Genomic DNA, 14,156 nt, shown 5'->3' with positions numbered 1-14,156 from the left:
TTCTGGTTTTGCTGACACCCGTTGCAGCCTTTCGCTAGCTCTTCCAGATGACCATTGATATTAGGCCACCATACGTAGCTCCTCGCGAGTGCTTTCATTTTGACCATGCCCAGATGCCCATCATGAAGTTCCTCTAACACTCTGCTTTGTAACTTATTGGGAACTACCACTCTCATTCCCCATAGGATGCAGCCTTGGTGAACTGTCAGTTCATTGCGTCGCTCGTAATAAGGCTTGTCTCCCTCCACACGAGTAGACCATCCTTTCACGATAGAATCATGTATCCTCGCTAGGACAACGTCACAACGTGTTTCTCTTGCCACTGCTTCACTGGTTATAGGTAATGGCACAAACTGAGAGGCGTGGAACACCTCTGTTGAATCCACCTCCAAGTCTTCTCGCTCTTTCTGCTGGAGAGGGAGCCGCGACAGTCCATCGGCATTGCAGTGTTTGGTTGTACTCTTATACTCAATGATATAGTCAAACCCAGACAAGAACAATGCATATCGCTGAAGCCTTGCAGCAGTCATGGCTGGAACTCCCTTTTCTGGGTGGAAGATGGCAGTGAGGGGCTTGTGGTCTGTAATGAGCGTAAATCGTCTCCCATAGAGGTAAACATGAAATCGTTTCACCCCCCACACAATGGACAATGCCTCCTTGTCTATCTGTGCATACCGTCGTTCAGTCTTGGTCAACGATCGGGACGCAAAAGCTACCGGCCTTTCGCTACCATCGGACATGACGTGTGAAAGAACTGCGCCGATGCCAGTTGGTGAAGCATCACATGCCAGCCTAACCGGTAATGCTGGGTCATAGTGCGTTAGCACCTGCTCAGATGTAATCATACGCTTAGCCTCAGTGAACGCTCGCTCGCACCGTTCAGTCCACTGCCATTCGTTGTTTTGCTCTAACAACTGGTGAAGTGGGTGGAGAACTGTAGACGCATTGGGCAAGAAACGGTTGTAATAGTTTACGAGCCCTAAAAATGAGCGAAGCTGTGACACATTCTCAGGTCTTGGTGCACTGACCACTGCTTCAATCTTCTCTTGTGTCTTGTGTAGACCTTCCTTATCGATCTCATGCCCACAAAACTGAACTCTATCTTTGAAGAACTCGCACTTCTCCTTGTTAGCCTTCAGACCCGCATCTTGAAATCGCTTGAGTACACTCTCCAGGTTCTCCAAATGTTCTTCATCGGTTTTGCCTGTGACAATCATGTCATCAAGGATGCACTGCAGGTATTCCCTGTAATACCTGGTCTATGGCACGCTGCCAAATGGCTGGAGACGAAGAGATGCCAAAGACTAAGCGATTGTATCGAAAAAGGCCCTTGTGTGTATTAATCGTAAGGAGTTCCTTGGATCTTTCGGTTACTTCCATCTGGTGATAAGCTTGGTGAAGGTCAAGCTTGCTGAAATGTCTACCGCCAGCCAAATTTGCAAAAATATCCTCTATACGTGGCAGAGGGTACTGTTCTGCAAGAAGTACTGGGTTCACTGAGACCTTAAAATCGCCACAAACTCGTACCAATCCGTTTCGCTTGACTACCGGGACAATTGGGGTCGCCCATTCACTGTATTCTACTTTAGAGAGAATACCTTCCTTCTCTAAGCGTGTCAATTCTGCTTCTACTTTGGGGCGGAGTGCGTATGGCACTTGGCGTGGTTTATGAAAGCTGGACTGGCAGCCTTCCTCGACCTTCAAATCCGCCTTGTAGCCTTTAAGTGTGCCCAGATTTTCGGAGAATACAGACTCGTACTTCTGTAGTAGCTGATCCACTTTGCGTGCCATACCCCCTTCTGAAGTCTTGCTAAGCTTAAAGGTTTTGATTTCACCCCAGTTCAGTTGAATGTTGGACAGCCAGTCACGCCCAAACAGTGCTGGTCCCTGCGTCTCAACAACTTGTAGGTTTAACTCTTTTTCCTGGCCCTTGAACTTAACATTACATCTCATCTCTCCCTTAGGTGTGATTTTCTGCCCAGTGTATGTCTTAAGTGTCACAAGGCTCTTTGAAAGTTTGACATGATTAAAATGTTCCTTATATTGTTTGTATGGAAGTACAGACACCGCTGACCCTGTGTCTAGTTCCATCTTGACCACCTTTCCCTGTATTTCGGGGTTGACCCATATTACGTGATCCTTGTCACCCACATTATTAACCTCAAGGGATGCCAAATAATCATCGCTGTCCCCGTCATTGCTGTCTACATAATTTACTGGGGGTTGGGAAACTTGTGTCTCTTTTTTCTTTGATTTACAAGCCCTCACAATGTGACCAGTCTTGTTACAGTGGTGGCATTTTTCTTTCTTGAATGGACAACTTTTGTGATCATGAATTCCCAAACAGCGGTAGCAACTTTGATCACCCGTTCTCTTGGGGGAAAAAGAACCCTTTTTCTCTGAAAGCTTGGCTTCTCTCTTGAATTTAAGCTTCTTGCCTGGCTTTGATTTGGCTAATAGATCGATTGATTCTGACGCTTTATTCCCCTGGAGAGCTTCAACATCCTTGTAAGATTGCTCAATAGCTAAGCACTTTGCAACAGCAATGTCAAATGTTAGTTCCTCAAGCTTAAGTTTCAAAAGCTCTGACATCATTCTCTTATCTCGAATACCCGAAACCAGTCTATCTCTAAGCCTTTCCAAACGCATGGCGTCGTTAAATTTGCAATCCATAGCTAGATGTTTCAAAACAGCAACATATTGACTCACTGTTTCTCCTGCGTTACGTGCTCGGTTGTCAAACTCATACCTGGCTACTAAAGCAGACTTCTGTGGCTTCAATTGTTCGCGGAGACGCTCTACGATTGCGTTGTACGTGAGAGAATCTTCTCCTAACAAGGTCGGAGCCATCAAATCTTTCGCCAGTTGGTACGTTTCAGTGGGAAGATTGGTTAACAGGATGGCTTTCTTCTGTTTCGCGTCGGTCACTCCATTGGCCACAAAGAAGAATCCTAACTGTTCTGTATATGCCTCGAAGTCAGTTCCCACAGTGAACTTTTGAACTTTTCCGATGTTACGAACTGGATTTGGTGCCGTATTTGCATCGCTGGCCATCGTGGACGTTATGTGGATTTAGTTTAGGGATGTCTTCACTTTTAGCAGCCAAAAAGGTCCCTTAATATCCCAATCCTCGTCGCCAAAATTGTCATGTATTACTTAAGAACTACACACCCCAAACAACATGGCGGTTCGGTAAGTAAAAGACTGTTTAATGAAGCCTCATGCGCGTGAGCAAACCATATATGGTAACACACAACATACAACACACTGGAAAACCATAACAATTCAGTTTATGCTTTACCTAAGTTATTTAAGTACCATTGGAGAGATCACCTCAAACTGATACTTAAGAATTTTGATAGACATGTCGTTGCCATGGTAACCAAGTTTTGGGCCCCCAACTGTGAAAATAATGGTGTTCTTGTAAAAAGGATATCTCAAGAACTAGCGGTCCTATTCACCTGAAATTGGTATCAAAACTAAGTACAAAGATGGCTTTATGTCATGAACCTCAGAAAACCCATATTTTTTATGCCAAGCTATTATAAAATTGCAACTGTTCCTTGATTACAACATTTTTGTTTGTATTATCACCATGGATACATCTGTCAACAACCATGTAACTAAAAATCACTAATATACTAATTTTAGGTTCACAACACAGAACTATACTCAAGCAAACCTCCCTGAAAATTTCATCCCTTTTGGTTTAATACTTTTCAAGAAATCCTTTTTGCCGTGACGGGCACTCTCTCAAAATTGCAAAACTGAGAAAATCAAGTTTAAAGATTTAAGTTGATCAATCAAAATAATCACTAAAGCAACTGGTGCCTTTTGGAAAGTTTAAGCTAAGCTCTTTGATGTTCTCATTAAAATGCACCAGGTGCATATATGTCACCCTCCTTTTCCTGGGATTTGTCATTTTTTTTCTTTCTTTTTCCCCTGAGTAGCCTCCTCCTTGTCTTGTTCTTCTCTTGGAACTTGTATTCAGCTTTCAAAACACGAATCTTGTCCAACTGCTGGCATTCATTTATACAGAATTCACCTGGGGGAATTCCAAGACTCTCAAACACTTTAATAGCTGCTCTTGAACCAATATTAAAGTGAGCGACAGCATCATAAACCCCCAGCTGCAGTACTTCAGAACCAACAAACACCCCCTTTGGCACATGCTCCCAAACCATACCATTGAGTGACTCATTCTGGTTTTGAGTCTTGCCATCAAGACATTTGCTGAGAAGGCTGTCCTCACTCAACCTTTTATAAATGGGTTTGATTTCCTCTCTGACATCTAAAGGTAGGCCAGTTCCATGTTTGAAAGTGTTTGTCCTATTGACCTTGTCCCGCTGAAAACCACACCAGCTTTCAGGACCCTCAGGGCAATGCCCATGGTAATTACTGTCTGCAGAAGAAGCACAGTGAAACAAGCTGGCATAAATTGCCTTCTTCATGGCAGCAAGATCACCTGAGTTGCTTCGAATGGCAATTCCATAGTAATTTTGCAGTCTGTCAATCATGGCATCTGTCAGCCTGCCTTTCCCACCCATCCCTTTCTTTTCCTTCTTTAACTTTCGTAAAGCTGTTCCCAGTCGTTTTTGAACATGGCCAACACATTCCTTCTTTTGAACTTCAATATCATAGACTTGGTATACATCTTTGACTAATGAGTAACTTTTGCTGTCACCATCGCCATAATATTCATCATACTGCAGCTTATGCAGATCTACTGACCTTTGAAACATTCGAAGGGCGCCTTCTGGTTCCATAGCTGGTGCTGAACCCTTAAAGTTTGCCTTGCAAGAGGCTCTGTGGTCTGCTCTCCATGCAGTAGTTTCTGGGGTGTCAGGATCATTTTCATGCTCCCTGCACTTGATACAAACTTTGCTTAGGGGCTCAACATCTACCACTTTCCCTGTATCCATGCTAATAGCACTCACACAGCCATTTAAAGAAGAAAAGCCTCTTCTCTGCCATGTTCCATCAACAGACACTCCACATCTTGCTATGCCCTCATCTGAACCTGGCTTGATATCGTGAATCTCTCTTGCAGTATCACGCATTGTCTCCAGTGAGATCTTCTTTACTGCTCGGAGTATTTCTTTATTATGGCGAGCATATGGTGTAGGTCTAGGAGGTGGCGGCATGTTCATAAGTCCACAAAACCTCTTACCTGCCGCACGTCCACAACCAACAGATCTTGAAGCATACACAAATCTTCTGTTTACTTCAAAGAAACGGCCTATTTGAGCTGAAGTAAAGAATTCCATAGACCAACCACACGAGCAGCAAAGCAAACGAAGATTCGAGGCACAACCTTTGCGTTTCATAGCTTGCTCTTGTAAAATTAAATCACAAACAAAGCATTCTTTGCATGGCATACATTCCATCACAGAAGACAAAATTCTCATATCTACAAACCGAAATCCACTTATGATTGACTCCTTACACTCCTTGATACCCTCAGAAGATGCGGTGGTCAGACCTGCTGGAATCTTGCGGGCAGAAGCTGAACATTCTTTCCCAAGACCTTTGGTGCTGACACTCGTTTTTTCCTTCTTCGAACGCTTCGATTCAGTAGAGTACTGGTTTCCACGATATTTACGCTTTTTTGTGTAACCAGAACGAGCCTTTGGTGGCATTGATAAATAAATTATCAAGCAAAATCGCAATAGGAATAGAGTGAACGAATACGACCAAAATGGTGGATGATAAGTTGGGAAATAGTGTCGCCACATATCATCCGCCATTTTGGGTGCTCGTAACTCACTGCATGTATGCCTGATTGAAATGTCAATAAACAACGGGAATAACCAGGGAGGGGTCCCAGGAGAAATTCCGTCGTTTCCTTTTGACTGCAACTGCGTTTTGTTTTCATAAACAAACCGTTGCTATGGTCGTTGCTAAGGTGAAAATTCATACTCGCTAAGGAATTTAGCAAAATTTTTGACTTTACCTCCTGAATATGGAAAAAAGGAAGCTGTAGAATGAAAGAGTAATGGTTAAAGATACCAAAAAGCACCATTTTCAAAATGAAAGTTTTTTGACAAAAAATACAAATTTTTGAGTGGAAGACCACCTTAAAGGTTAAATATACCTGTTTACATTATTTTCTGAATCAGGATTGGTAAAACTTGTTTATCTTAGAAACATAAAGCTTATGTCTTTGCTAGATTTGACGTTCTCGTACATTACTTTATTAAATTCACCAGCTATTATAAATAAGCTTTGGTTAACAGATTTGGGATTCCTGTGGGAAATTGTTCAGCTGCACTGAACGACGCTTTAGGTGAAATCCTGAAATGTTCTCTTATTTAACCAAAATTCAACAAACGATTGATGTAATGCCTAATTCTTAGTCGATCTACTCTAGTCGTCAGTGACACCATTGTAAATATTTATGGCAGTTGGCAGTTGCCGCCACAGTAGCACAAGGTAGTGCATGCCAAATTAGCTTTTAAGCACTTGTATCGTCCTCTACACGGAGCTCTGCATCCACATCGAATGAGTTCGTGTAAAGATTCCTTTACTTGCGGTAGAGCTGTCCAGATTGGTGACCACGAGTTGTTGAGCTGCCGCCACCCCCAGTCTGATGGGCTTGGAAGCACTGGTTAACAAACGAGGGTTTGGCCCCGTACGTAGGCGGCATCAAGTACATGGACTATACGGCGAGTGTCTGCCTCTTCATGTGTGCAAGGCACAAGTAAGTTCATCTCCGTTCTTTCAGTACTCGATAGGATACTATCGCCATAGGTGGAGTGGATGCTCTTACCCTCGGGGCGTCTCCTTACCCTCGAGCATCTCCTGCTTGTGCGCATCCTACTCACGAGCAGGGTTATGCTAATGTAAAAGGGGAAGGAGGCGCAGTTGGTCTCACGGATAATCCATCAGCTTTGAGAAGATGGATGGTGGCAGGTCCTGACCTCTCCAGGATGATTCAAGAGTTCGAAAGTAGCAACAATCAAACAGTGGAAAATGAGCAGAAGTCCTGTATGCAGAATGCATTCTGCAAAGACGTACTGAATACACTATCTTCATTTAAGAATTTCATCATCATCACCATCATATCATATCTTTATATAATAAGTAGGTTAAAAATGGAAAAATTACAACTGATGTGGACTTGCTATATTTTAAGATAAAAGATAAGTAAATGTAAAATAAGAGTAAAGTCTTAAATAAGAAACAGAATGAATGTAAATATAAATGTGTCATAATATATCAGAAATAGTAGGAATTTGAATTCTTATTATAGACAACAGAGCCACCCCCTTTCCAAAATTTATATTTACAACATCGCTTTTTGCCTTTTAAGCCTGTTTTTAAAAGCAATTGGATTGGAAAAGTGTCTTTAATTATCCAGTAATGAATCCATGTAATTGCTGCTCTGTGTGCTAAAGAACTACGGCCAAGATCAGTATTAAGTCTATCAGGTAAAATATTTAGCGATTTTCGAAGATCATAACTATTAGAGCACTTAACAACTAAGGAATTTTCTTCATTTAAGCAGATCATACATACAGTTCAAAAAGGTGGTATCTTTAGGTGGGTGATATAAGCAGCCAAGTAGAGTAGATTGGGAACATTAGTAGAGTAGATTGGGAGCATAGACAGGAAAAGGTGTCATGCCATGTTCTCGGGCCTAAGACTTCCATCTGTTGTAAGAAGAGAAATACCTGGATGAAGTACTAGGTGCTCTACTGGCCAACACAACATCCGGGTGAGAACTTGCAAGGTAGTGCAAAACACCAGATCTTTGGGGAACAGCAGCCCGAAGATCTGACCACATGGTTAAACTGAAAACAGCCGCAAAATAAAAGCAGAAAGAACACACACACACAATAAAACGTCAAAATAACATGAACGCTGGAATAGCACAAATAAAATGAAAGGCAAAACCTGTCTGCCCAAATTTATACCCCCGCCAATTACACATATACCAGTGCACATGCCCAAACAAACATAAGATACCGAGGAGAGCATATTTTCCTACTGATTACTAAGGCAAACGTAGGAGAATACTTATGGTGTCTTGTGAGATGGTCTTCAAGATCTTTCCCAGTTAAGAAACGCTGGTTTGAAGTGATTTCAAGTGTCTTCAAATTTTCATTACTTTGTCCTTGCTGAAAGACTTGTCTGGCTTCCAAATTTATTGCTGAGCTGCTGGGTTGAAAGATTCACGTGACTGAATACCTTTTATCGTGACACTAGTTTACATGGGTATAGTGTTATTGACGTCTTGTAACAGTTTGGGAATTTGAAGGGTTCCTTTTAGAAAATTAAATGCTGCAAGTATTGAAATTACATTGCAGGCATTACTACTGCTAGGTCTTCCACCTGTGAAGGACTGGCAAATGCACGTGGGCAGTTATATCAAGATGTTTTGCAGTAGGGACATTTATGCGAAGAGTAGTGTTACAATCTGGTATTGATAATGAAGCTGATTGGTTGTTGCAAGCACTCTGAGTACTTTCATGCTGGTTTGCTGTGTGCCATGAACGAGGACAATTTCAACAACTGATGTCATCATTGTGTTGTGCCTCTTGTGCCCACGAACAGGGTGGAGACATTGTCTATAGTGGGGAGGTTTGTTGGGTGAAGGTTTGGTTATGAGTTTGATTCTAGCTAAGGTTGATAGAGACAAGTGGTTGAGTTGCTGGGTTAAGGTTGGAAATTTCATTGCTTAGCTGTCTGACGACCCTATCAAACTTCTCCCCCCCCACAATCTCTCTTACCTCAGGGATTTCAGTTAAAGAATCTGTTGGTACTGCTCATGTCTTATCTTTGTGATTCGTTGGGATTCATTTTTATGCATGTAAGATGAAGGATGTAGATTGCCTTTTGTTAGCTGTCTCACCAAGGTATCTTTTTTTTTTTTTTTGCAGAATCTCCTTACAAAGTGGACATGAAGTTGATCCATTGAGACAAACACCATGGAACGAGTGAAAGCAACCTTACAAGAGGTTCCAATTCTCATCCTGGCTGGAAATGTTACCCAGAGTTAAATCACATTCTTTTGTTTGATCCGTCTTGGTATCACAGTGATGCCCTAGAGGTGAACAGCAGTCTTCATGTATTTGTTGGGATACATTGTTGGCAGTGTGACATGAGTTGGAACACTTGTGTTGCATCTGTTGTTTGAGGAGAATAGACTTTGTTCTGGACTCTGAGAGACTTTTAGAAACATGAAGGACAGTACTTGAGCACATTTTACTTTTAACACGCGAAGTTGATTGTGCGAGAAAGAAAACTTCTTAGGTTTGGTGAAAAATGACCTGTAGTGGGACTGGTTATCCTTTGACTGGAAAATTTACTTTTCCTTCGTCCTAAATTAATCAATAGTATCAGAACTTTTTGTTTGCGAACAGAGTATGCTATGGGTGTTTTCCACGGCATATTCACCAAAACTGGCGATAGAAATTCCTAAGCAGGTTATACAGTTGTAGAGCGTGTTTTCCCCAGTGAGAGTAGATGTTGATCAAAACAAGTGGTGCTTTGTTACAGTGCCGGCGTTGGAGGCAAGTAAACATGATCCAAGTTCTGATCGTTGCACTTGAGCACTCAAAGAAATTATGTTTGAAAGAAATGTTATATACTGACAACACCAAAGGTATATAGCTTTCTAATAAAGTGGGTAGGATCCTATACTCAACTTTTTGAACCTGGATAACTTGGCCATTACAGTGCCATTAAAGTGCATCGTATAAGTCTGCAGAGTCTGGGATTACCTGCTAATTTGCGTCTTGGGAAAATTGTTTCATATACTGTTTTTGAAAAACTGATGGTAGGAATCAACTCTATGTTCTCTGCCTTTTAGGAGATGTTAAGTGGCCCAATAGTTGGTACTACAGATAGAATGAATGTCTGTGATGTTTCTTGTGGCAAGTTGTTCTTCGAGAGATTTCTAGTAATACCATATGTCATTGAGTAACAGTACGAGGAAAGACCTGTTAAAATATGTTCCTGTTGCGGAGGAGTGTCTGATCACCCAGGATAAGAGCTGATAAACTTCTTAGATGATTCGTATATGATTTGCCCACAGTAAAATTGGCATGGCCAATCCCTTGGCTGAAAAACAATGAGTTTCTTTAAAGGGCACATTGCTACATCATATGCAGTATCAAAGTCCCCCTTTGACTTCAGTTCTGTTTTAATGATAAGTTCTGTTTTAATGCCGTCTTGATTTTTGTGATTACTCCTGAGATAAAGAGCATGGTTCCCTTGGAGAGGATTGCAAAAATTGTAAATATATGAAGCAACCTTTTTTTTTTTGTAAGTCGTATGCGGTCTTTTGAGTGCCGAGAAATAGTGACAGAACCAAAGTGTCCTTACTGATACTATTAGTTGTAGAAGTTCTTTCTTTTTAAGGCTGATAATAAGTCTCATGAGACCATCAGATTGTCACAGAATGCATGTAATTTCAAAAGGTTGAAAAATAAAGTTGTCAAGTGCGTATCAGTTTTTGATGCACAGGTGAAAGATTAATGAATATAGTTTTTATTTGGAATTTAACCAGTGGGGGGAGGTGTTGGAATTGACCAGCAATCTTCATTCAGTAATTTACTTTTTAACAGGAAGCCCAAAAGTTTTATTGGTTTTATTTCACATTTTTCATCATCATTCTCAGAAGCTGAGGATGTCTTTGCACCTATGCTTCCACAAATGGTGCAGTTCTCGTCTGTTTGGGTTAAGGGGTGGTTTGGTCGGAATGAAGTATTCAAATTAATGAAATTAGTCACATCATAATCCTACGTGGAAAATGCTTTCCGGTTTTATCAAAGTATATCACAAGTGTTAACTATTGCTAATTTCTAGCTTCCAAATCTGATGATGTTTGTAAGACAAATACTTCCAAAACGTTTCTTGCTCTCTAATAAAATCCGCACTTTTTCCCCCATTTCTTATAAACTCTTCCTGGATACAAATACCGCTATCTGACTTTTCTTTACTCGAAATTGATCTTTTGTGTTTGGGTATTTGTAGTATTTCTTCCTATTTGGATAAATACCTTGGCTATTATATAATCTTTATTCCATTGGTTAGCACACCTTTGACCGCAGTCACGTGATTATGCTCATATACCATTGTGTGTAATTAACTTCATAGCATTCTAATAAAGCAGTTGTGTCGAGCACTTGGTCTGTGCACGCTTTACTCTATAGTAGTATATGACGAACCCTAATATACAACAGTATTCATCCCTACTGGTTGCGATTCATGTCAACAAATATTTGTACTAAACCAAATTTCTGGTAAATTTCAGTTTTTGCTTCAGTGGGTACTTCCTAGATAACGTCTTTCGCATCGATCGCTTTTACCACCATCCCAAAACGTTACTTTAATTCATGTTTGTAGATTTTTGCCTTGTGAAAGCAATGCGGTTGGGACTTTCTCCTGCATACCACACAATAAATAACAAGATTTACAACATATCCAAATGAAATATTTGGCAAAAAGATAGAGACAACAATACTTCTTGTTGAAACGAGAGCGCTTTGAGCAAAATAACGTTTTTGGTATAAAATTATTTTTCATAAATTCATGTTTGATCATCACCCAGTTTTTAATTCTTGCTAAAGTGCGAGGTACATCTGCAGGACCAGAAAAGATGGATCAGACTTAACAGGTCTAACCTTTATTCACTTGTTTGAACGGGGATTGGTAAACCGCTTTCAATCGATCATTTCGTTAATTTCAAGTCAAGTTGCAATCCGCAATCAATTTCCTCTGTCAAGAACTAGGTGCTTCATAGAAACCAGATTATTGTAAATCTGCGTCATTGACTAAGCGTGAGGTCAAGATGGCTGAATATTGGCCGAGTTATTATTATTATTATTTTTTTTATTTTTGCGATAGTTAATTGCCCTCGGGCATTGAGTATGTTAGTCGTACTCGCTACACTTTCGTTGATAACAAAAGCTGATCCATATTTTAGGGTGTTTTGTTTTGGTTTTTTTCATTTTTATATCGAATTATTACACGGACAATTTGGCGCGGATTAGTACGCAAAGCATTTCGCTGCGCATGCTAAAAGTACCATCAACCAATATCATCTCGAACTCAGAGTTCCCTCGGCTGTGTGCATACATGTCATGCTGAAACGTCCGAGACGTGCTTGCAATGCAGTTGGCCACGCATGCTAAAAGTAGCACCTTGTGCGAACGGACAGTCGAATGGGCATGTCTCAGCTTGATGGGTTCCTACCATTTTACGTTTGTATGGGGCTTCTTTGTGCGCGCTGTGGGCTCAGCTATCATTAACAGATCATCACATGATTTTTCGTAAATTTTTAAGACACTTCAAATTGCAATTTTGTTAACTTTTAAAAACTTACTCGAGCTGTGGTATCCGCACCCGAAATCATCTGATAACCCATACAAATCTATTTTGGACGTGATTTCGCAGTTCAAGGAACTGTATTTTCTTTTTCGTCCTAAGTTACCTGTATTGTGAAATAATATATTTTACGCCTTAAAAGGGGAGTATAGTTGCAGTAGAAGGAAAAGGGAAATAAAGATTAAAAGGATTTAAAAATCAGCTGATGGTGCTAGGGAATCATTCACTTCGTGGCACGATATTTCGTACCTTTCGAGAAATGTTTGCGGTTTCGAGCTCAGTCGTCTGTGAAGCGTACAGAAAAAATAGTGAAAAAGAGAAGGAAAGCTTTGTTAGATAAGAATAAAAAAAATTGTGTTTAATAACTTATCTCTTTACCCTTACATGTATATTCATAAGTCCTCAGTTTGTATTCAAATTAGTGTTTACCTTCAGCAACCAATATCTCGTACTTACGAGATGTCAATCCTGATATTAACATTTAAATGATTCATCAAATCAAAGAAAGTCCTCCTACGTATGTGTTTTTTTGCATTGTATAGTAAAATGATGGTGACATCTCAAACTTCTATACTTTTGCTTCTTGATGCAAATTCATTGACTAGTTGGATAAACACGCAGTTGTTTCGCAAACCACTCATAGATGATAAATATCCTGCACTGTTTAATTATCAAAGATAATTTCCTTAAAAGCTTCGGATCCCCTGCGTGAAGGAATAATTTTGTCGTCCATGATATTGTTGGAGTAGAACGGAAGAGTGTTTAGGCAGACTAAGATGTCATAAAATTACCTGTTACAAATGAATGAATATAGAGTTCTAATTCATGTAAGCATTTTCACAGATTCCTGAGAGAAATTGGCATCTCTTGTGACAGAATAAGCATTTCGTGTTCAAGTGAACGGCACTGAGGGGGTCTGTTTGTAAGTTTTATTAAGAAAGTGACGTGGAGGTAATTTTGGCTGGGCAGCTGCTATTGGGGCGAAATTATATTTCGTTGACTGCAGTTATAAATTACCTGCAGGAGAAAAAAAAAAAGAGAAATGATGGGAATATTCTCAGGCTTTAACATTCAATTTGTCTCTAGTTGTCTAGAAAAGCGATTGTCCTAGGTAAAATGTCATATAAAAGATCCTTTTCAGGAAACGGTAAGTCTCCTTTTTTTTTTTTAATGCTCGATCGCTCACTTGAAATTTATTTTCGCAATTTTAAGCCTTATATTTACAAATTTTAAATCACTTCTGATATTATCTCTCTCTTTTCAAACAAAGTTTCCCTATGTTAGAAACATCTAGAGAATGTTATGGAATCTAACCAAATAAAAGGTAGCAGAGTTGATTAATTATTACTGAGAAGTAAGGTACTCTGATAGATGGTAATACCTGCAAAGCGCAATCATCCAGCAAGGTAGAAAGTGACAGGTATTTTCTTAAGACAGACAGTCCGCATTTACATTTCAATTAAGGAAACACTGCTTTGGAAGTCAGTTAATCTGAATCATATCGCAAATGTGTAAGTGATTGTGGCCGTTTGGGAGCAGTCTAAACGATATATCCCTTGTTGCAATTATAGGTAACTTACAAGAAAAAGAAAGCTACAATTTATTGTGCTGAGAAATGATGTAATTCGTACCTAATCCACGTTTTAGACTCGACAGACAATTATTTCGCGCATTTGAAATGGGTAAACGTTGCTTTGGAAGTTTTATTTAACTATTTTGAGAAAACTCAGTTCATCTGGTCGTGGCTGAGTGGGTGCTGTTTCGAAAAAGAATACTCTTCGTTGTTGTCACAGGTTATCCACAAGAGAAAAAAACACTGAATG

General features: G+C 40.2%; 1 protein-coding gene across 1 annotated transcript; it reads right to left on the bottom strand.

Moving 5' to 3' along the window:
* Nucleotides 1-3,665: 3,665 nt before the first annotated feature.
* LOC131797201 (uncharacterized) lies at nt 3,666-5,739 on the bottom strand. The gene has a single exon (XM_059114830.2). It carries the CDS (start codon nt 5,733-5,735, stop codon nt 3,870-3,872), a length of 1,866 nt encoding a protein of 621 aa, XP_058970813.2. The 5' UTR covers nt 5,736-5,739; the 3' UTR covers nt 3,666-3,869.
* Between the last annotated feature and the right edge of the window lie 8,417 nt (nt 5,740-14,156).

Source organism: Pocillopora verrucosa, chromosome 14 (genome assembly GCF_036669915.1).
Source record: "Pocillopora verrucosa isolate sample1 chromosome 14, ASM3666991v2, whole genome shotgun sequence".
Classification (NCBI taxonomy): Eukaryota; Metazoa; Cnidaria; class Anthozoa; order Scleractinia; family Pocilloporidae; genus Pocillopora; species Pocillopora verrucosa.
This window is presented reverse-complemented; position numbering and strand designations above follow the sequence as displayed.